Raw genomic sequence first — 21,224 nt, forward strand, 5'->3', positions numbered from 1 at the left:
TCCCGGATATGTTATTCACAGACCCTCAACCTTACCTGACTCCACCGCGCCAAGACCATTCGCCGAATGCCGACATCCCTCCAGACTCACAAGGGCAAATAACCAGAACGCACCTCGGCTCCTCTCCGCCACGCCCGCACCGCAACGCAACGTACGTAGCCGCAAGCCCAGCCAGAATTTCTTCCCTGTGCAAGCAAGCAAGCAAGCTTCCCCACACTCTTCTTACCTTAATTTGTGCCCCATTCTCACGTTCGCCGTGTCTGACAAATATACATATCACGTCGGGTTGGTCTTTGTTGTACGATACATTACGGTGCAGTACTTGCTTGCTTGACTAGAGAACGCGATAGACAACCAGACAGCAAACAGCCAGACTGAGAGAAAGCACCTGGCGTGGCGAAGTGAACGGCCAAGGCGGGGTTTTGCTTTTGAGGAAGGAGAGAATTAATAAATCGGACTTGGATTTCGTTAAAGGGATTCTGCGACAGAGTGCCGGGGGGTTTGGTATTTACGATACGATACGATACGATACGACTTCTGCGAGAAAGCAAGTCATACGAATCAACTTAGATCCTGGAATTCTGACACGGACGAGACAGTTCCTTGCGTTCTATTGAACTCCACACGATCGATACAACTAGAAGCAACGAAACGGGACGAGGGTGACTACATACACGAACGAAAAGCCACAATGTCATTCATGGGAGGAGCAGAGTGCTCTACGGCAGGGAATCCGCTGAGCCAATTCACGAAACACGTTCAGGATGATAAGAGTCTGCAGAGGGACCGGTTAGTGGGTAGGCCGGGGGGGAGTATGCAGGGGATGAGGAGTACGGGAGGCGTGGGGATGAGTGGGAGTCAGGATAATGTAGGTTGGGTTTTTCTTTTGGGGGGTTATGGGGGATTTGGAAGAGGAGAGGGGGAAGGGGGAAGGGGGAAGAGCAGAGGAGGGGGAGAGGGCAGACGAATGAGTTGGAGTACACTGAGAGAATAATGGCTAATGTTCAAACAGATGATGAACGATTTCATGCAACAGAATGGACAACTCCCAGAAGCTTTCGCCATGCAGCACGACCTCCACCAGAACCCACATATGCGAGCCGGCTCTACATCACCAGGTATAAATGGTTGGGCACAAGAATTTAACCCGGGCGTGGATCAGGCGAGGATGGAAGCTGCATTCCAGGCTCCTAAAGGCACAGCATTCAGTCCCCAGGACTTTGCTCGTTTCCAGCAGATGAACCAAGGTGCTAGGACAGGTAGTCCTATGGCCCAGCAGATGGGAAATGGATATCAAGGCTACCAATCACCTATGGGAATGAACATGGGCATGAATATGGGAATGGGTATGGGAATGGGTATGGGAATGATGAACCATTCACAGTTCCAGCAACCGCAGAACTTCCAACAACAGGATAAAGGAAAAGGGAAGATGATAGAGCTTGATGATGAGCACTGGGAGGAGCAATTCAAGCAGATTGATATTCAGGGCAGAGAACAAGATGAGAGTCTAGCAGCAGAAGCAGAGTTGGAACAAATGGACAGGTCAGTCCTTGAATCCGAAACCAATGAATTTGGTGATTTCGAGTCTATTTGGAGAGGCATACAAGCTGAGACTGCTGCTGCTAGGGAACTGGCTGGTGAAGAGAATATAGGACAGCATAGGGGTGATTTCGAACATATGGGTGATTTCGATCAGTGGGATGGCTTTGACGGCCTTGGCACTCATCAACCATTCAGGGATCCGCAGCTAGGTGACTATATGTTTGAAGAGGATAATATCTTCAAAGAGGTCGGAAATCCTTTCGAGGAAGGTGTCAGGATCATGCATGAGGGAGGAAATCTCTCCTTAGCAGCTCTGGCTTTCGAGGCAGCAGTTCAGAAAGATCCACAGCATATCGATGCATGGGTCCTTCTAGGGTCAGCGCAAGCTCAAAACGAGAAGGAAACTCCTGCTATCCGTGCTCTCGAACAAGCCGTCAAGATCGATCCCAGCAATCTCCCAGCCCTCATGGGTCTAGCAGTAAGCTACACCAACGAAGGCTACGACAGCACCGCCTACCGGACCCTCGAGCGCTGGCTCTCCGTCAAATATCCCTCCATCATCTCTCCATCATCGCTCTCTTCAGACGCCGAAATTGGCTTCACAGACCGCCACCTCCTCCACGAAAAAGTCACCGAGCTCTTCATTTCTGCTGCCCAGCTCTCCCCAGACGGCGAACACATGGACCCAGATGTGCAAGTCGGTCTCGGCGTCCTCTTCTATGGTGCAGAGGAGTACGACAAGGCTGTCGACTGCTTCTCTGCTGCTCTCGCGTCGAGTGAATCAGGTGCATCGACCCAGAGAGATCAAGTTCATTTACTTTGGAATAGGCTGGGAGCTACACTTGCAAATTCTGGACGGTCCGAGGAAGCTATTGCAGCGTACGAGAAGGCCCTCACGCTGCGGACGAACTTCGTGCGCGCGCGGTACAATCTGGGTGTGTCCTGCATCAATATCGGATGTTACGACGAGGCTGCATCGCATCTCCTCGGTGCGCTGGCCATGCACAAAGTCGTTGAGAATGAAGGGCGCGAGAAGGCGCGTGATATTCTCAGCAGTGCGGGTGGACTCGGCGTCGACGCGAATGGCAATGTGAGTGAGGCGGAGCTGGAGAGGATGATTAGCCAGAATCAGAGTACGAATCTTTACGATACGCTGAGGAGGGTGTTTAGTCAGATGGGGAGGAGGGACTTAGCGGAAAGGGTGGTGGTGGGGATGGATGTTGAGGCTTTTAGAGGGGAGTTTGAGTTTTAGATTGGGAGTGGGTGGGGATATGAGGTGATGTTGATGTGATGTGTTTTGGTAAGGGTATGGCATAAAAGATAAAATGTCGATAACATGAGTAAATGACAAGGATGTACATGAACGAAAACGAACTCACTCATCACTTAGATCCTGTGCTTGAATGCGTGGTTATGTCAATCCATTCCATCGAGACAGAATTTCCCCCTCTCAACTACGGAAATCGGTCCCATTCTATAATTCTCAACTTCAACTCTCTATTCTTATGTTTGACCTCCAGGCTGCTGTTTACTTATCACTAAAACACTCGAGTCCATCCTCATTTCTCCCTACATCAAGAAGAAGTCATGGAGTGGCGTGTAAAGTATCATTTGAGTTGAGGCGTACTTAATTCACTGCGTGCGTGGCTGGTCCAGTGCTGGGCTGGAGGGGACAAGTAAAGTCCAGAGAAGGGGGGTGAAGGTCTACAACTAAGAGCAATTCGGCTGTGTTCCGGTCGTTATGAGTCTTGATCTAGCTAACCTTTGTCACCCTTGGCCTTGACAGTAAAAATGATCCTGTATCATGAGAGGGGAGGCACTCACTGGCGTATGCATAATTATGCAAATCCAAACTTTGATTAGATATTGATACAGAAATGTTCTTTATAGATTCTCATGTTGGAATGTAGGACAACACTATATTTTTACAATAAGAAGTGATTGCAACGTTTTGGTGTTGTGGAGAATACGCCCTTTGAAAGGAGACAAGCGAGGATTTGTTTGCTTTATTTCATCTCTCGATTTCGCAAGCTTGGTTGCATCGAGCACGATATTTCGGTTGCTCTGGAGAGGGGACTACGATGTGCAACAAAGATTGGAATTTAGAGGATTATGGTTTGGTAAGGGGGTTGAGAGGTATGGTGAATGAAGCAGGTGTGTGAAGGTGAGGAGATGCAGTTTTGGTCGGGGCCAACTCGGATATGCTCTTACCCAGGGTCGGTATCTCGAAATAGCTTCTGACATGTCGTTAGAGTCGTCATAGGCCTGAGTTATTGTAGATCTTGAAGGTATTTGGCACCAGACTTACTGCACAAGTATTATGGCTAAGCGAGGTATTGTTTACATTGGCTCATCTTGGTATCACTAGACTTCTGGTAGAGGTACGCTTAACATCAAGATATCTAGGTCTGTAGACGGGGGGCCCAACTACACTATGAAGTCAGAACTGTGACAAAGAATTACTCGCCGATTTAGGAGCTGACTAGTCCAGAAAAATTGGTGTGCTGAAAGCTGACGCTTGGCATTCTGCGTCGCATTCGTTCGCATTGTACCACAACCACCTGCTTATTCGGTGTGCCAAGACCCTTCATACCTAGGGCATAACGCAGTAAGATCGTATCTCGATAGTTTTATGGCTAGTTGAGAAGCATAAGTTCCTTGGCCAAGATTCAACCCGAGGAGTGTTGTGTGATTTGATGCCTACGCGAAGAAGTTGTTGATGTTCCCTTGTACGACAGCCACGTGAAGCATGCACTGAATCTCAAAAAGAGTTCCGTCCGTGGAGTTGGTGGAATTCCACCACCTGCCTGTCCATTGTATGGTATAGCTACTCAATTCAGTCTTCCACCTTCCTAAACAATATACGTGATCCGGCTGCGCCTCTGTTTTCCCGTGTCGTTGACGCATCAAGATATTCAGGAAACGAACGTAGTATTGAGCAAGGGAGAATATTCGCACGTTCCAAGACTAGACCAAGTGTCTTCCAAGTATATAAAGCACTGGACTTCTCCCCTAGATGGCAGAACAAGCAGCCTTCATCTGCCATCCTCTCTCCTCGACTTTCCAGATCTCTGAGTCAATCACCAGCTGCTCATTCTCTCCCATCTAGTCCACGGATACCTCTTTCTTTCAAGATGCAATTCTTCACCACCACTGGTTTGCTAGCCATGTTAACATTGGGTTCCGTTGTCACGGCTCTCCCCCCAGCCACCACGAGCATTGGTCTTGACATGAATGTTACTTTCGATGTATGTTTTATCAATCTGATTCTACATGGAACGAGCTGACGCACAACCCAAGGAATACATCAAGCAGTTCAAGCAACCAGAGCCAGCAGAGAGCTTAGAAAAACGCTGGGGGTCCACCACTTGCGGTGGCCTTGGCCTTCCCCTCCTCCAAATCGCCTTCCAGGCGGTTGAACTCTGCAACTCCGCCATTATCTCCCTCGAGTTCCAGGATGACACAAACCGCCGACGATTCGACCGTTATTTCGGCCCCTGGAATAATAACCCCAATGGACGCGCCATTATCCGAGATCGCTACAGGATGATCGTGGACACGCTCTGGAATACCAACTTCAACCTCATCTGTCTTCCCAACCAGACGAATGGTAATGTCGTAGCCGACGTGTCCTTTACGTCACAGGGAAACCCGGCGAACGTGCGACTGTTCCAAGCTTGGTTCAGACTCTCTGATGATAATCAGTGTGGAGAGCAGCTTACCAAGGCGAATGTCCTTGTGCATGAGGCTTCTCATGTGTTTGGCGCTGCTGACCATGGAAATGATCAGGGTAATGATGCTTATCTGATTGGGTGGTACGCTTCTTGTAAGTTTGTCTCATGGAATCCAAGCAAGGCCCATTAGGATTGAGCTGATACAATCGAATAGCTGTGTACTCAAACTGCCCGTTCTAGAGTATCTGGGACTGTGGAGGCAATATCTTTATCGATACACCTCTAGACTTCTTCTGGGCTTGTTTCATTTCTAGTGCAAGATGATTCATACGAGGAGTTTTTATTTCAGTCAATGATCATTGAATTGCCTTCTTTCGTGATGAGATTGGGTCGAGAAATGAAAGTTGGTGTTTAAGTCTGGTAGCAAGAGGATTACCATCATTCGCCTATTGACCATACGTGAGTTTGTCTAGACAGCTCTCCTTCCGCTCCTTTTAGGTAGAATATAAACTTCGAATTTCGGGACCCTCATTTTAGTGTCACTTGTTGTTCCGCTGTAGACCACCAGGCATACCAAGGTAAGTGTAATGTATTTCAGATGACTGAGTAGTCGTCGAAACGGTTTTATGATAATTTCGAGAGCAATATATGAACATAAGAGTCTATCAAATCGCTTTTTCCATGTTTAGTAACTATTCAAGGCCAACCAGCGTTGAGCAAGTTTCAGGGGCGCATGATCGATGGATCTCCCTGTGACCAAACAATATTCATCGTCCACTTCTTGATCTTCCAATCCCCCTTCACATTAATGAAATAGATCCAGTATCTTGTACCAGCTAAGAACTTTGAACCATCTGTTTCATCTCCTCTTCCCGAAGGAGCATGCTGATTCATAGCATTTGCTGTCAAGGTCGCTGTGTCAGAACCATCTTCAAGATCAACACGGATGCTTGAAATCATATGTGTAGTGTCCTGAGTCCTTATCAGCATCAGGTACGGAGACATGATTTATAGATCTGTGTTCAAATAAATGGACAGTTTGAACTAGTGTGCAGTTTACGTACCATGGGTCCCATGTGAGCAAGAAGCGTCGACCGGATTGTCTCAAGGCCTTGGGTGGTATTCCCATTCATGACAAAAGATACGTCCTCGCTTGCAAAGGCGGAATCGAAGAGTGGGATATCGTTTTCATCGAAGGCAAGGAGGACACGGTAAAGTGTATCGGTGATGGCTTCGCGCGGGCTGAGAGATTTGAGCTGGTGTGGGTGGGACATTGTGGATTGTGGATTGTTGAATAATGTCGAGGAATGGAAGATATCGCCCAGTGGAATTCCTTGCAAGGCGTATTGGATTTCTAAAGCAAGAATGGTATTCTTGTGAGTTTTACTTATACGTGTTTGGATTTTATGTCAACTGATGTCATGCGGCGGACTTAATTATCAAAACAATCAACTCGCTTCGCTCTTTCGCTAAAGTCCGCGGTACTATGATAAGCCGACAAAATGCATGACGTAAAAACTGCAACAATCCTGGATAGCAGTCTCAAATTGCATCGAACATACGTTGAAAGAGTACTCGCTTACAAAGAATCTGAAATCTGTCGGATAGCACTTTAGGGGTGTTTCGCTTTTGCAAAATCTGACTTTGCTGACATTTGCTCGACTGTGGGGAATACGTCTTACGACAGGCTCTTGTGATCCAGTGTTCGCTTCACGTACCATGGTCCTTCTGAGCGAGATGGCAGCTATGTAGGTAGGTAAGATAACGACAGATCACGTCGCTTATGGTCACGTGATGGTATTCGCTTTTGGGCTTTAGGAACTCAGGCTCCTAAGCCGTAAGGCCACGGGTTCCTTAAAGATCTATGTTAAGCGAAGTTCTATAAAAGAGAGTAGTCTCTTAGATAGCAGAAGCTTGGTACTAAAATGTATATTGCACCATTGCTTGTAACGTCTCAATTCCTATTGAGAACCGAATGTCTTTGTTACTTTATTTGATAGGTGACACTAAGCGACGGGCTTGGACGCACAGTCCTGCCGAACTAACAAAATTATAAGTGGGTAATACGAACAAGATTGGGCTTTTCAACTAGCTAAAGGACGACTGTTAAATGTAGCCTTTGTTATTTTAGTTTTAAAAATCTCGTTCTCGCTGGTTGTGATGTTTTTCTCTGTCGTGATAAGAAGGGGATGATGAGGTAAGGGGAATCACGAGTATTTGTCTAAATGGGGACTAGGCCTGCCGCCCAGGAACACGAAACCTCAGCCTCGAGAAGTTTCCACCTTCTTTCATTTTCCTACGTTAACAAGGTCTGATTTGGTCTTAATGGATGAGCTCGTGGTAAAAGATATTGAAAGCGGTCGAAAAGGCGACAGAACAGCTAAGACGTAAGCTCCCTTTAGCAATGTATATAGTCGCTGACCCCTGGTAGCATCCTCGGAGCTGGGACCTCAAGCGTTGTTTACCTGGTTGATAAAAACAAGGCAGAAAAGAGTTTTAAATCCCCTAAAAATCTTCTCAACGAGCAAACAATTTATCAAATCCTTGGAAGTCATCCGCGACTTCTGTCAATACACCATTTCGGAGCTGAAGGTATAATCATGGATTGGATGGAGAAGGGAGATCTGGCTCGCTATATCAAGTCTCACCCTGAAGTTGCTCAACGTCGCAAGCATCAATGGATCGCTCAGATCGCTGAGTCTTTCAGTCTACTCCACAAACACCATATATCTCATTGCGATAGCAAGCTAGAAAATTTTCTGCTAGATGACGACTACAACATCAAAATCTGTGATTTTGCGAGCTCTCATAATTACAGATCTCCTTCACATGATCCGGCCATCCAGCCACCAAGATACCGACGCGCTGTTGATGATTTTGACGAAACGGTTTTTAACCCTGCCGATGATATCTTCGCTTTCGGCTCAATATGCTATGAGATCGTCACTGGAGGACCTCTGTACCCGCAGTTGGACGATGAGAGTGTGAGGCTTCGATTCATTAGAGGGAGTTTTACTGCGACTGAAGGGCTATGCTTTGGGCCGATTATCAGGGACTGCTGGAATGGTACATATATTTCATTTGAAGCAATTTTAAGATCCATTGAGAGAGAAGGTCCCTCGAGGACAGAATCAAACTTTGTAAATTGATAGTAAGAACAATGATTCTGGCCCAGTGCTATCATTGAGAATAATGACAGGAATCCCAGTTGGGGCTGCGACAATAGTAATAACCCCACAGAAGTTCCGACCTCTATAAGTCTTCAACCCTTATTATTCAATGCCACTCTTCTATATATGTCAGAATTAGCTGGCGTTTTGATAATTTGACTTACCAGCTGTGATTGGGGCAATTGCCACGCTTCGTGGTAGCTCCCGCTCCAGAGTTCTCGGTTCCTTTACATTCACATCCCTCCTTGACATCTTGACATGTCTCCGTAGTTGTCTCAACAACTGTGCAATCTGAAGTACAAGGAGCTTTAGCGTGCATGGTGGTAGTGGTGTAAGTGAAGCACATCGCGAAGCAGGATGGAACTTTGATGCGAAGCTGAGATTTTGCCTGTTCGAGAATGGTTACTGATACGGAGCTTCAACAATTCGAATGGCACTTCTTATACAGCGAGTCTTGGTCTTATACCTTATTTTAATCGGGTAAGTGAACCAAAATGTGTCTGTCGTCCTCTCAACCGGGCCCCTCGGTTACTGACTGTTGGTTTTCATCGTTAAATAGACAGTAGGTATGGATGTTCTAGTGTAATCCGTGAAGTTGGTCTCCTTGCCATATCAACGACAAGCAAATAATCGATGAAGTCTAGTAGCTGCGTCGATACAGACGGACCTGACAGAGATTGTAGTTCCTGGCGCAAGGTGCCTACTTTGATTAGCTTGCCAAGTTTCGGGCCCATTTCCATAGCCACGAGTTGTTCGGCAAGCTCAAATTCGTCCTTGTAGGGCTGATAATCAATACTGGGCCCGAGTGGCCCAACGAGAGTCCGGAGTTTTGCAATGCACCACGCTTCGGTATGATCCTCGATGATCTTGTCACTTGCACCAAAAACAGGTCGCCCATAGAGCCAGTGTGCCAACTTCTCTATTAGTCTACATCATAAGAAGGAGTGAATGCGACTTACCGTAACACCGACAGACCACACATCTGAAGAATGAAAACAGCCTACGCCTTGCCACACTTCCGGAGCCCGACATGGAAGGCTTTGAAGCCGCTGTTTGTTATAACCCTCCTTAATCACTAAACATGTGAGTGTTGGGCAAGGGCATGGAGCAAGAGGCAGAGGAGTACGTACTCGTTCCTAAATCTCCCAACTTAACTACTGGAGAAGGCCCATCGATATTCGAGAGGAAAACATTGTTGGGATTGACGTCTAAATGTTTTAGACCTTATCGATGACACTGTTGGAAGTAGGATACTTGCCTGTATGAGTAGCATTGAGTCTCTTCAAGACGTCTAGGGCGGACAGGACCGATTTAGAAATGATTTTAGGCAATGGTGAATCGAGTCGATACTGGTGGGATGGTAACGATTGTAGATCAGTTTCCACAACAAGAATCCTCCGCAGCAGCACCATCCTGGCGTCCGTAGTTTTCAAAGGAGCCAACAGCATCGTAGAGGGTTCGGATATAGGGGCTCGAGGCCACGTCGGGGATCTTATAATTGCTGTATTCACGCTTTAAGGCGACAGTTTCGAGCTCAGCTACAGCTGTTTTCACCACAGCCCTGGAGTCAGAGTAAGTGACTGGCCATTCAAGTGCTTGAAGTACCGTGACAAGGACATACCATTTGCTGCTAACACGAGGACCCGACAGCACTTGGGCTTTGTAGACACTGGGAGCCTTCAACGCGTGCAGCAACGCATAAGTTCCTGTTGCTCCCCTAATGATTTTTCCGCCGCGCAAGGCCATACACTTCTTGTTTACGTCGACTGAGTTACTGAGGCTATGTAGAGGATGGGAAAGGGACGAAAGTAACTTCAGAGTATTGTATATCATATGGCAACAGAAAGATAACCAAAAATACCTCCCAAGAACTAGTTGCAAGCGCATAGAATAGTAAGCGTTGGCGTAGATAGCCTCAAGCTGAGTCCGAGGTCGATCGTCGTGGACGCCTGTGGAATAGTCAGTGTTGGCATTGGTTTTTCGGCAGGTACTGTAACGACAGACCTGGCCCTGGCTGCCCCGTGCCGTACTTCGCCGCCAAGCTCGCTGTCCGAGCCGCTTCGAGCTTTCCAACCCGACTCGCCCGAATCTCCTTAAGTATCCATGCCTTTGATAGATTTCCACTAAGCTTCCATCCTCATCGATTGCACGTAAACTTGCTATAACAAAATGTCTATCCGATAACTCATCAATGCATGCGTCCGTCGTACCCTGCAATATTTAGCAGTCGTGTTAATCTCAGTGACGCCGGACTATTATTGCTCAGCCGAAACTCCATATATATCAGCGAAAAGGACTGCAATGGCTAAACATCTCTAGACATCGCATCTAGCAACACTACACCAGAGTCGAAATGCACTGATTCTTGTCCTTGAAGTCCTCTACCCGGCAGAAGATAGATTTGTAATCATGTCCCGACCACGACTGTGACGCAGGTTATCGAACTCTTCAAGATGGACACGGCTCGCAAGATATCAACGCGTTTAGAGAGATGACTTTGGAGCAGACGCATGACGCAGCGATGAGAGACTGGCGAATGCATTTTCTTCTGAATAGCTAGACCTTGCACATATCATTGAACTGCTCCAGTCAAGGTTGCTACGATATCCACAAATGCTGGGCGCTACAAATGCATTGAGCATGCGTGTTCGAAGGGAGTGTTCATGCTCAGCTACCAAGGTAGAGTTCCCCAGCTCTCATCCCACATGACCACCAATTAATGTTCCTACTCGCTTCTGATTGTACCAAAGCATCTTCAATTCACCACTCTCACATACCCATTACCTTTAGAAACGACTCCGGACTCTCTCCAAACATACCCTCCGCCATCACCGTGCCTTCACCAATGGTCGCCCTCCCTCTAGAAAACATCTCCATTTCATATTCCCGTACGGCCCTCGCAAAATGACCTTCAGCGCCTTCGTACTCAACGATTTTCGAAGCTAACTCCAACGCATCCGTCATAGCGAGATTCACTCCCTCTCCATTCGGAATCGTAAGATGCGCCGCATCGCCCACGAGCGTTACGCCCGGAACAGATTCCCAGTCCATGTCTTCAGCAGCAAGAGTATGCAGCGGCCAGACACGAAAGTCAGTCGCATGTTGGATCAACTCTCTGTATTCGTCCGCCCAGTCGGCGTAGAAATCCCGGAGCAGCATGGCACGTGTGGCTTCGAGATTTTGAAGATCGAGTTCAGTGCTGTTGCGGAAGAAATCTACTGGAACTTGAAGCCCGAAATAGTTTCTATAAGAGCCGTTGCCTTGCCGTTGCGTTACGATGGGCTGTCCCGAACCGATTGAGAGAAACATGCCTGGGCCAACTCTACTGGCTAATGTTGGGTAGAGTGGGTTGGAGGTGCTGATGCGGGATTCAAGGAAGGTCTTCCCTGAATACTTGGGTGTTGCTTGTGTAATCTGAAAGAATGTCAGTGTTTTCATACATACACAAGGAGCTTTTGGAGAGCAGTTCGTTGAATACACATACCAGACGTCTCACTTTACTCCACGCACCATCAGCTCCAACAACAAGTTTGAACCCATCCAACACAGCGCCATTCGCAAATTTCAGAATCGGACTGCCATTTTCACCAATCTCCGCAGCCTTCAAAGCGCGACCCCACTTGATCTTCTCCTTCGGGATCGACTCTAACAGAATCCTTCGCAAATCTTTCCGATCAATCTCAGGCGCATCACGCTCCTGTCCCATCTCTAGGATTCTCTTCCCTCGCTTGTCAGCGATCGCAACAGCCGTGTCATCATACCTCGCGAATTTTTTGAACTCCTCGAACAGTCCGGCTTCTCTAAGAGCTCGCTGACCAGTCTCAGCGTGAATGTCGAGACTTCCTCCTGCTGCTTCATTCGAGGTCGCGCTGGAGTCGCGCTCGAATACGGTGTAGGCGATTCCTTTGCATTCGAGAAGGCGGGCGAGCGTTAGGCCACATGGCCCACCGCCGATGATGGCGATTGTTGGTCGGGGGAGCATTGTGATCTTCTATGCTGAAAGTCAAGAGATGAATTTTGAGTGGGGACTTGGCGTGGTTGGGATGCAGTTGGGTTTATATATGCTCTCCTTCCTAGGCTAGGTAGATATCTTGACGGCAAGGCAGATCCATTATCATTAGATAGCTCGCAAATGCCTGGAGTCGGAGGCTCAGAATTATCCGCATTTGGTACAGCAGATGTTTTCAAAGGCTGATATATGTCGTTGATGCTGCTGTGTACCCCTCGGACAAAACAACCCGCCTCGGGTTGATCTGCTTGCCGAGGCGCAACAGCCAATCAGCGCTGCTCTGACGACCTCAGCTTGATGGTCTAGCTGAAATGGAAACTCTTCGTACATCAAATGTACGGCGACGACACAGATAACGTAGAGCTACTAGTATTCTCGAATGGCTGTACATCTAATTTTGAAGAAATGTAGAAGATGGGTGTTTAGTGTTCTCTGTTTTGCGAAGCGTGAAGTCAAAGTTACCCATCATCCTTTCTTGCACAAAGGGATGAACAGTATTTGTCCAGCCAATTGAACCCTGTTCGGACAGTCAACTCGCCTTGAAAGAATTCAAAGCTCTGTGAGAAGCTCATCATTCAAGTGAGTGGGGTTGAAGGTAGATGTAACCATGTCAGGTAGAAAGCGACTGGTCAGAATCCCGCTTAGCTGTACCATCAACGTCCTTAAACTCAACTCTCCAACTACACCAACAGCGGATGTAAACTTTGAGCTCTTTGGACGAGCTGCTTTCATGCCTGACGGGGCAAGTGTGTCACCATAGTCCACCTTACGGAGGTTAATGATTGGACAAAAAAAATACACGGACTGCTCACCTTGAGGTTGGCAATCTTCAAGTGGTTCAAGGCAAAAACGACAGCAAGTCTGTTGAGAAAAGGGACAACACACAGCATCTCCATTCAAGATTCAAACCTCACCTCCCTCTGCACTAGCCCCTCCTTCCAACTCAACCCCATCAACCCCATCAACCACCGCACCCCCCCCCCCCCCCCCCCGTCCCCACAACCCCCCTCCCACCTCTCCCTCGCCCTTCCAATCTCTGATCATCCAACCCCAATCCCATCCCCAACCCCAACCCCAGTCTCAACTTACACCTAGGAGCATGCCACGCCATCAACGCCGACCACGCAAACGCCCCAACAGCAAGCACATACGCCGCAACCGTAAACGAATCCCCCACCGAATGCAGCGCCACAGCAGCAAGAAAAACTCCCAGCACAGCACTCACCGAGACAGAGAATAGGAATATGGAGAGAATGAAGATACAGATCGCGCAATTGGCGGTTTGCAGGTCTCTTGCGCCGCGATAGGTGGTGAGCTGCCAGCTTGGAAGTGAAGTGAACCTATCGAGGCAGACACCTTCGTGTACTTTGAGTGGTTGGATGTGGCTGTGTTGCTGCGTGTTAGGAGATGTGTGAATTGCAAGAGAAATGAGGCTCAGAAGGAGGAACGTACGATTCGTCTAAGGAATAGAGATATGCGAACGAGAAGTTGGAGTTGGATTTGAGGAGCGGTGGCCAGATATTTCTTTCTTTGAGGTAGTCGAGGGGTTGTATTGATAGAACGAATTCATCTCTTTTCGTCCGTGGTATAGACGCTGTTGCCGGGTTTAGCAACGCCCCGGTGTGAGCATCTGTCTTCTCGGCTGAAAACTCGCTGGTGCTATCGAGTTCCAAGTACCTTGTGTCTTCTGATACAATAGTAGAGACAAACCGCCTTTCTACTACGCCATCATAGCCATTTGATATCCCAGCCTCGCCGGACTTAAAGTTAAAGCCAAAGCCTTGGACGAAACAGGAAATCGATACAAGGAACCACAAAGCCGGAAGCGCAAAGAGAATACGAGTTGATGGTTTGCGTGCCATATTTTGTGATACAGGAGCACTGAACTGTGAGGCGGAAAAGAGAAAAGGAGAAATGAAGAGAAGATGATTTCAGATCCAATGCAATGTGAAGTTGAGGCTGCGGCTGAAGTGAGGCTGTGTTTTGCTTCACATCAGGTCACGGCTTGGTCACGTGCATTCGCCAATAGTCTTCAGAGGCAGTGCAATGCATGTTAGACATCGTGTCAAATAACCGCGTTGCAATAGCAGTGAAATAGCAGACTTACTGCACTCTGCTAGAATCCAATCGAGTCCCCCGTAAACGTCAATCTCTCGAGCTCAATCAGTGTCGCCTGCTCCAATGTCTTGCTGGCTCGTCAAATGTCTCTCTACCTATGCTTTCTCCTAAGCAGTTTCGTCACCTAATTGTGCCAGATAAGAGGAAACCATGGATTTGCAGGAGGTGAGATCAAAAGATTGGACAGTGGGAGAAAGAAAATTCTTCAAATGCAAAAGAATTCAGTCCAATATTAACCAACAACGCAAAAACATCGGTATTATTGATGCTTAGAATGAAAAATGTAGTAAATGATTCTCAACTGGGAAGGAGATAGTAGAGTTTGAAAGTAGTCTCCAGATCAGAAACCGACCAAATGTAGACCTGCACCCCGAAAACGCACCCGTGGAGAACAAATGTATTTACAATCTACCAACCACAATTCCCACGCTTAAACATTATTCTTCCTTCCCATCTTTCTTTCCTCCTCTTCCTTCCCAGCTATATCCAATCCTATCCAATCCAATCCATCATATATACAATCTCTTTCTCTTCTTGCTTCTCTCTCAACCCCTCCAAGGACATCTCCACACATCTACAAAAGCGCCATCACAGCCCCGACAACAACCAACAACCCCCCACCAACCTTCACACTCCCCGCCGCATTCAGATTCCCCGTCGGCGACGAAGTAGCCGCGCTCTGCGTCCCGCTCGCACTGGTACTCGAAGACGTTCTGGTCGCTGATCCACTGCTCGAGCCGCTCGTCGTGGCGCCAGTTGTAGATGCAGCGGCGCTGGAACCGGATGTGATTGATGCTCTGGAGGAAGCGGATGGGGATGCGGATGCGGATGAGGCGGTGGAGGAGCGCACGGGGGTGACGGTGTTGGTGGAGGAGATGGAGAATTGGTTGGAGTAGTTTACGATGGCGGTGTTGCCGTCGTCGATGATTTGGAAGGCGTAGCCGGCGCCGTTGACGAGGGTTGTGGAGGGGGTCCAGAGGTAGGAGCCGGTGTTTTGGATTTTGGCTGTGAGGGGGGAGGAAATGTCAATTCTACGTCTCATTCAAAATGTTTATTGTGTTTCAATTGACGGTCCTGTGCTCTTCGCTGCCAACAAGATCTTGAATGCATCTGATCTCAGGCTTTCCGGTGGAGGAGCCAAAGGTTGGCACATCCACGAAGAGGCACAGCTCGAGAGGAAAAGAAAAGGGGAGAAATAACTCACAAGCAATCGTCTCAACCGTATCCAAATCCGTACTCTCACCCTGTCTCAACACCAACGAAATCGTATCGGTCGTCCCAGTTGAAGGAGCCCAAGTGATATTGAACGGCTCACCAGCCTTGATGCTCGTCAAGCTCGTGAATGTGAACGGGTTCTGCGCGCTGGCGAGAGCGGCGATGCCGGCGAAGATGAGGGTGGTTGAGAATTGCATTTTGGTTGATTTCTCTCTTTTTCTTTGCGATTGATTGCTTGATTAATAGATGGATGGATTGATTGATGATTGAGATTGAGAGAGATGTGAAATCGAGCTCCAGAATAATTAATACAGCAAAGGATTAAATATTCTAATTCAACGAGTGTAAAGAGAGTCAGTCTCAAAACAGCAGCAACAGCAAGAATAATCAGCGGGAAGGAGAAAGGAGGAGAAAAAGAGGAGAAAGCGATGAGCAGCAGCTCATCTTATTTAAACATCAAAGCTCTAGAGCCCCATCCTAAGCTATCCCATCTCCGCAAAATAAGGTAACCACCGCAATATTGACTCGTCAACGGAGCGGAGCAAGCCTTTGCCTTTTCGCCTCGCTTACAGCCAGCTTTCCCCTGTCTAGACTGTCGCCACACTGTACAGTAGCGGTCTAGTGGGAGATCCGGTCGGGGGACTAGATGGGTGGCGTTTTTTGCCTTGGTTGAGCCCCTGACTTGTGTTGGAGAGGGAGAGGGAACCCGCGATTCGATAGTGCTTTGGAAAGAGTTTGGAATTGAAAATACATTTGCATTTCATTCTGACCTGGTGTGTGTGTGTGTGTTGGTGATGTATTTATAAACAACAGTAAGGTAGTGAAGAATGTGTTTACCTGCCCATGCATACCCACATCCTGTCATTCGTAGGTAAATTTACTGTAGGTACCTTGCATGATCTCCACCTCGGGCAGTCAACAGCCAACAGCCAACAGCCAACAAGATCTTGGAAAATAATACAGCAGAAACATGCCTCGCATGCATGCATGCACACACATGCAGCTGCAGCTGCAGCCTTTCCGCTACAGTTCAGTACCTACAGTAGGTAGCTGCAAGCAAGCAACCGGCCGGACATAAAGGTTAAGCAAAAAAAAAAAAAAAACTATTATCCCTCCGATTTAATGCATGCATATTCGTACTCGCATGTATCGCCACGCAAGCTTCTGGAGAACTCCGCTGCGGAATAATTGGAACATATTATTCTGGAATTCGCCACAGCTCTTTGACTTTTCAAACCAAACCAAACCAAACCAAATCAAATCGAATCAGACAGAACTTCACAGTGGGCAGCCGAAGTCACCCGAGAAAGCCGCTTGCTTTTCTCCGCGCCAGCGCATCGTCGCTCATGAGAGTCCGGTCCTCCGGTCCAGAACTCCAGAACTCCAGAACTCTAGACTTTAGAATACCGAGCTTTTGAGCTTCGAGCTTCAAGCTCCACCTTGGGTAAGTACGCAGCGTAGAGAAGTGAAGTTTGGGTCCGAGGTAATGTACCTACAGAAATTTATTGAGTGATATTCTAGAATTCGTACGTGAAATTTTACAAAGCCGTTGGAAAAAAAGATTGTGAGAAGAGATTTTGGTAGCTGCTTGGCCTGGAATTGAACTTGGAGTTGAATTGAACTTGGAGTTGGATTCGGATTCAGAATCGATGCACTTCTTGCGTCATAACTGTAACTGTCCTGTCCCTGCCTTCTTTGTCTTTCCTTGCTGCCTGTGTCACACTCGAAGCTTCCTTCGCTCGGGAACTGCGTCATCGAAAGTCAAATGTCAATACCTCACCTATGCGACGAATGTGATGCCCGATGCGCTGGAATGGAATAGGATGGGTAGTTTTTGGGACGATGATGGCATCATACAGTAGCAGTGCAGTCTGAACTCTGAAACGATTTAGAACAGGTGGGAAGGGTGGGATTAATTGCCATTCTGGGACATATGGCTACACTGAAGCTGGTTATGAAACGTGGAGCTTCGAGCTTGGAGCTTGAGAAGGATGTGATGGAAGCTTCGAGCAATGAAGTCAAGGGACCGAAAGTTCCGCGTGGGTAAGTTACCAAAGTTAGTTTTAAGAGTGAGACCAGTGACGGGTTGCGTGGAGATGGAAGAGGGTGGAAGAAATAGAATAGAAGAGGGATTAGCAATTATTCTGAACGCTGGTTTGATTGATTAATCCAGTCCCAACTATCTACGTTTCCACTCGTCCGAACACAGTGCCAGTTGGCGATTTTATACTTAATTGGCGTGATTGATGTGATGTATCTCTTACAATTGCGCCGTCCAGATGATCCCGCAGCTGAAAGAAAGAGGAGCAAACCGCTACCTGACCATGGATTTCCATCCCCCCCTTTTGTACTCAACAGATCGAAATCATGCCATCTTTACAGACCACAATCAAAGATCCGAGTAAATCAATACATGTATGCGCTATGCCGTGATTATGACCTTGAAAGAACTAACATATCTCCCCCTGAAGCTTTTTTCGTAAATTAGACATTGGTGAATCGTGTAGGTAGTGGGATATGAAAGGGGCGTTTAGTTGAGGGTCATCAGGGCAGCGAAGGCCAAGAGGACGAATGCCAATGGGGAGGCGAAGCTGGCGCCGGCGTTGGTGTTGGGTGGTGCGCTGGCGGTGCTGGATCCAGAGGCGCTGGTGGTAGTGGCGGTTCTTGAGGCAGATCCTGTTTCTATGTTAGCATTCGTGATTTGTGTGGTTTGTGAGGATGCTTACCACTGGTGGTGCTTCCAGTACGGGTGGATGAACCGCTCGAGGAAGTAATTGTGGAGTTTGAGCCGGTGGTGGCAGAGGCGGAAGCAGAAGCAGACGAGGAAGATCCAGTAGATGTGGAAGATCCGGAAGCAGAGCTGGAAGAAGCTGGGCCTCCAGTAATCTCGAAGCGGACACTGTAGTTGGGGACATTGGTAGAATCCTCAATCTCGAGAGCGTAGGTGCCGACGGGGAGAGTAGCTGGGATGAGCCATGCGTAGGATGTGCCAGTGAGACCGGCTGAAGACTGTCAGTCATGATTGAGTCGAGGCACAGCAGGTTACTCACAAGCAATAGGGCTGACAGTGGTCAAGGCATTGGCCTCTCCAGTCTTCAAGGTGAGATCAACTGGTCCCTCTGCTCCAGACCAGGAGATGTTGAAAGCCTTGCCGGCTGTAACACCGACGAACGATGCCGGACCATTTGTGATGATGACAGCATTGGCGACAGCGCAAGCTGCGGCGGCAATAAGAGCGTATGAGAATTGCATTTTGACGGTTGTGAAGGTATTAGAATCGAGTAGGTATTGAAGTCGAAGATCGAACGATTGTTCTGTAGAGTGGAAACCTCGAATTAGTCGCCGGGACGTACGGAATGCTCGCAATTTGCGCTTCAAGGGAGAAGAGTGAATCAGGGGGACGCGACTCAACGCGCCAGCACATTCCAGAGGGTAAATACTTACAATTGGAGGTGTTTGAAAGAGAGACTTGACTCAGAGAGACTGTTGTAGAATGTGGGATGGTTCTTCAAAGTGCTGACGATATGTGCAAAGAGAGTTGTTGTGAGAGGAGAAGAAAAGGTTTAAGGTGGGAAGAGGCCTGGTTGATGTAGAAATTAGGAGCCCGCGCCGGGCTGTGTTTTGGCAGGGGGTAGGCAGGGGGTAGGCAGGGGTCGTCCGTGCAACAGTCGACCCGAAGCGACTGCTTTGATGGGTCCCATCGAGTATTGTCAGCTGATGATTGGATGGAATTCCATATCGATACCACATTAAGGTTAGACTTCGATTAATCTCAGGGTCAAGGTATCCATTGAAAATCTTCTAATTCGGGGTACATTCAGGGGTGCAGCATGCATGAAAATCGGCCAGCAGCTTCCCCAATCGTGATTGCAACCCCCTGGATCGCGATGTCATCATGGTCGCAGGAGAATGGACAATCTGCATCATTTCTATACTCGGTGACACCCTCCTTCGCCTCGATAGTGTTATCGTCACGCATACCACTCTGCACGAAGGCGACTTCAGCTCTCGAGTACGAGGCGTGGTGTTACCTTACGCGTCTCTTCACAGCCTCGAGTCTGGAGTGCAGTCTGGAGCAAGCCAGAGAGAAGCGCTTCTATTTCGGGCAGTCTACCAAGGCGGGGGCTAGCAAGAAAGTTCTTGTTGAGCTTCAGTTGGGCAAGAAGGGAAGGGAAAGCCTTGTGGTTTTCCAAGGAGTTTCATTCGCACATTTTCATTCTGGAGGAATTTTGGGTGGTCAGCTTCGAAGTCTCAGTGGTGAGCTGGATAGTCACGTGTTAGTATTACTCCATTACTCGAGTTCTGTTATTCGCAGCTGCTTCGTGTCATGTCGGCACTTTATTCTCACTATTCCAACCTGGACTTGTTTTGCGTCACGGCTAAAGTCCTTTCGTGCTGCTACCTGGTGTAGAAGCTTCTTCCACTCAAGAGGAAATGTCAGTCACATGTACGATCACGTGCCTTTCACCAATAAGCAGCCTTCTAGTTTGCTCTTCAAGTTTTGTTGCACGTCGCAAGCAGTGCTCATTCGACTCTCCTGCGCAGTCAATCAATACATGTTATCTAATCGTTTGAGAATCGATTAAGCTCTATATCGTTAGCCTGTATCAGTCCTCGCCTTGTCAAGGTTCTAAACACACCAAGATGAAGACTTAACAACTGGAATTCAGCCTCAGAATGTTCATTTACTACCTTAGAAGTTGAGGGCAGATTGGTAACTTGCCTTCTCGATCATTCAGTATATTTCATCTTCCTCTCATTCCGTAGCCGCCCCTGGTCTCCTCTTGTTGACCTCAACCAGCGAGAATTGCCTGGGTCTGAAGCAGGAACTTGCATTCTCCGTATCATATTAGGAACTGCAGTGCCTAAATACCATGTTGCTTCTTACACTTCTTGCAGCAAATCTAGTTTCTAGCCAACCCAAATCTCTGGGGTGAAGTACTATAGAGGGGAGCGCGGGACTGAGTACGCTATTATTATACTACAGTTGTTGCGCAGTCGATAATCAAGTTACTGTCTGGGGACTGTGAATATTTTTCTAGGTAATTGTTGGCTATTAATTTTGATTTGACTGTTTAGGACAAAGTACCCAGGGCAGCACTTTCCTTTTAAGGTACCTTAATGACCAAACCATGCACATCACATGATGCAAGTAATTGGACAGCCTCGTTCTTTCGCTCGTGTTTTACTGCATGTCGCAACCAGAGCTCGTACGGATCAGGCGAGTCGAGAGTAGCCTTTCATACCTATACCTTGTGCATTGGGATAGTTTGCGAATTGGCTGCTAAGCGGTATCTTGCCTCCCTGCCTGAGTTACCTTGAAGGAAAAAGCAAGTTCCGCCCCAGCGTGCGAGGTGCACTTGCCTAGAATAATAATCATATCACTGCTACAGAAAAACTGTAACTGTCGATTGACAGTCAATTGATAGTGATAAGAATTTCTTAACAGTTGAGAGGTCGTTATTTCAGGAAAATGCACCTCCGGTAGGGCGG

The 21,224-nt window shown here is 47.8% G+C and overlaps 10 protein-coding genes across 11 annotated transcripts; 4 read left to right on the forward strand and 6 right to left on the reverse strand.

Annotated features, from left to right (window-relative positions):
- Window positions 1-73: 73 nt before the first annotated feature.
- On the forward strand, window positions 74-2,967 carry PEX5 (Peroxisomal membrane signal receptor PTS1). Its single transcript, XM_058498758.1, has 2 exons — window positions 74-868; window positions 1,013-2,967. Exons 1-2 carry the CDS (start codon window positions 692-694, stop codon window positions 2,795-2,797), a joined length of 1,962 nt encoding a protein of 653 aa, XP_058351023.1. The 5' UTR covers window positions 74-691; the 3' UTR covers window positions 2,798-2,967.
- A 1,712-nt stretch (window positions 2,968-4,679) lies between these two features.
- ONS95_005354 (uncharacterized protein) lies at window positions 4,680-5,459 on the forward strand (the record flags this gene model as incomplete). Its single annotated transcript, XM_058498759.1, has 3 exons — window positions 4,680-4,793; window positions 4,846-5,371; window positions 5,434-5,459. 3 exons carry the CDS (start codon window positions 4,680-4,682, stop codon window positions 5,457-5,459), a joined length of 666 nt encoding a protein of 221 aa, XP_058351024.1.
- A 396-nt stretch (window positions 5,460-5,855) lies between these two features.
- ONS95_005355 (uncharacterized protein) lies at window positions 5,856-6,939 on the reverse strand. The gene is made up of 2 exons (XM_058498760.1): window positions 6,284-6,939; window positions 5,856-6,191 (listed from the first exon to the last, which is right to left on the reverse strand). The coding sequence occupies exons 1-2, from the start codon at window positions 6,491-6,493 to the stop codon at window positions 5,943-5,945; spliced, it is 459 nt and encodes a 152-aa protein (XP_058351025.1). The 5' UTR covers window positions 6,494-6,939; the 3' UTR covers window positions 5,856-5,942.
- Window positions 6,940-7,368: 429 nt separating this feature from the next.
- On the forward strand, window positions 7,369-8,368 carry ONS95_005356 (uncharacterized protein; the record flags this gene model as incomplete). Its single annotated transcript, XM_058498761.1, has 2 exons — window positions 7,369-7,606; window positions 7,651-8,368. Exons 1-2 carry the CDS (start codon window positions 7,545-7,547, stop codon window positions 8,366-8,368), a joined length of 780 nt encoding a protein of 259 aa, XP_058351026.1. The 5' UTR covers window positions 7,369-7,544.
- A 572-nt stretch (window positions 8,369-8,940) lies between these two features.
- Window positions 8,941-9,421, reverse strand: ONS95_005357 (uncharacterized protein; the record flags this gene model as incomplete). Its single annotated transcript, XM_058498762.1, has 2 exons — window positions 8,941-9,308; window positions 9,349-9,421. The coding sequence occupies 2 exons, from the start codon at window positions 9,419-9,421 to the stop codon at window positions 8,941-8,943; spliced, it is 441 nt and encodes a 146-aa protein (XP_058351027.1).
- A 342-nt stretch (window positions 9,422-9,763) lies between these two features.
- On the reverse strand, window positions 9,764-10,135 carry ONS95_005358 (uncharacterized protein; the record flags this gene model as incomplete). The annotated part of the gene is made up of 2 exons (XM_058498763.1): window positions 9,764-9,950; window positions 10,011-10,135. 2 exons carry the CDS (start codon window positions 10,133-10,135, stop codon window positions 9,764-9,766), a joined length of 312 nt encoding a protein of 103 aa, XP_058351028.1.
- A 361-nt stretch (window positions 10,136-10,496) lies between these two features.
- ONS95_005359 (uncharacterized protein) lies at window positions 10,497-13,358 on the reverse strand. Its single transcript, XM_058498764.1, has 3 exons — window positions 13,211-13,358; window positions 11,874-13,163; window positions 10,497-11,803 (listed from the first exon to the last, which is right to left on the reverse strand). Exons 2-3 carry the CDS (start codon window positions 12,369-12,371, stop codon window positions 11,159-11,161), a joined length of 1,143 nt encoding a protein of 380 aa, XP_058351029.1. The 5' UTR covers window positions 12,372-13,163; window positions 13,211-13,358; the 3' UTR covers window positions 10,497-11,158.
- A 1,732-nt stretch (window positions 13,359-15,090) lies between these two features.
- ONS95_005360 (uncharacterized protein) lies at window positions 15,091-15,928 on the reverse strand (the record flags this gene model as incomplete). Its single annotated transcript, XM_058498765.1, has 2 exons — window positions 15,091-15,521; window positions 15,721-15,928. 2 exons carry the CDS (start codon window positions 15,926-15,928, stop codon window positions 15,091-15,093), a joined length of 639 nt encoding a protein of 212 aa, XP_058351030.1.
- Window positions 15,929-17,874: 1,946 nt separating this feature from the next.
- ONS95_005361 (uncharacterized protein) lies at window positions 17,875-19,285 on the reverse strand. 2 transcript variants are annotated; one of them, XM_058498766.1, is made up of 3 exons: window positions 19,176-19,285; window positions 18,782-19,045; window positions 17,875-18,733 (listed from the first exon to the last, which is right to left on the reverse strand). In XM_058498766.1, exons 2-3 carry the CDS (start codon window positions 18,981-18,983, stop codon window positions 18,414-18,416), a joined length of 522 nt encoding a protein of 173 aa, XP_058351031.1. In that variant the 5' UTR covers window positions 18,984-19,045; window positions 19,176-19,285; the 3' UTR covers window positions 17,875-18,413. The 2 variants fall into 2 exon arrangements, with proteins under 2 accessions (XP_058351031.1, XP_058351032.1); XM_058498767.1 differs by having other exon boundaries at window positions 17,875-18,407; window positions 18,458-18,733; window positions 18,782-19,285.
- On the forward strand, window positions 19,286-20,770 carry ONS95_015034 (uncharacterized protein). Its single transcript, XM_058508719.1, has one exon. It carries the CDS (start codon window positions 19,562-19,564, stop codon window positions 20,315-20,317), a length of 756 nt encoding a protein of 251 aa, XP_058351033.1. The 5' UTR covers window positions 19,286-19,561; the 3' UTR covers window positions 20,318-20,770.
- The last annotated feature ends 454 nt before the right edge of the window (window positions 20,771-21,224 follow it).

The sequence above is a fragment of the Cadophora gregata genome, assembly GCF_030347475.1.
Source record: "Cadophora gregata isolate MNR1 chromosome Unknown scaffold_16, whole genome shotgun sequence".
Taxonomy (NCBI): Eukaryota; Fungi; Ascomycota; class Leotiomycetes; order Helotiales; family Ploettnerulaceae; genus Cadophora; species Cadophora gregata.

Bases quoted from the DNA above. Each gene is read 5' to 3' on its own strand.
- ONS95_005361 (XM_058498767.1), bottom strand. From the start codon at position 18,983: ATGCAATTCTCATACGCTCTTATTGCCGCCGCAGCTTGCGCTGTCGCC. The intron at 18,734-18,781 runs GTGAGTAACCTG...GACAGTCTTCAG, and splicing joins CACTGTCAGCCCTATTGCTT to CCGGTCTCACTGGCACATCC. The intron at 18,408-18,457 runs GTAAGCATCCTC...ACATAGAAACAG, and splicing joins TACTGGAAGCACCACCAGTG to GATCTGCCTCAAGAACCGCC.
- ONS95_005359 (XM_058498764.1), bottom strand. From the start codon at position 12,371: ATGCTCCCCCGACCAACAATCGCCATCATCGGCGGTGGGCCATGTGGC. The intron at 11,804-11,873 runs GTATGTGTATTC...ACATTCTTTCAG, and splicing joins GGAGTAAAGTGAGACGTCTG to ATTACACAAGCAACACCCAA.
- ONS95_005355 (XM_058498760.1), bottom strand. From the start codon at position 6,493: ATGTCCCACCCACACCAGCTCAAATCTCTCAGCCCGCGCGAAGCCATC. The intron at 6,192-6,283 runs GTACGTAAACTG...ATAAGGACTCAG, and splicing joins TTGCTCACATGGGACCCATG to GACACTACACATATGATTTC.
- ONS95_015034 (XM_058508719.1), top strand. From the start codon at position 19,562: ATGCATGAAAATCGGCCAGCAGCTTCCCCAATCGTGATTGCAACCCCC.
- PEX5 (XM_058498758.1), top strand. From the start codon at position 692: ATGTCATTCATGGGAGGAGCAGAGTGCTCTACGGCAGGGAATCCGCTG. The intron at 869-1,012 runs GTAGGTTGGGTT...ATGTTCAAACAG, and splicing joins TGAGTGGGAGTCAGGATAAT to ATGATGAACGATTTCATGCA.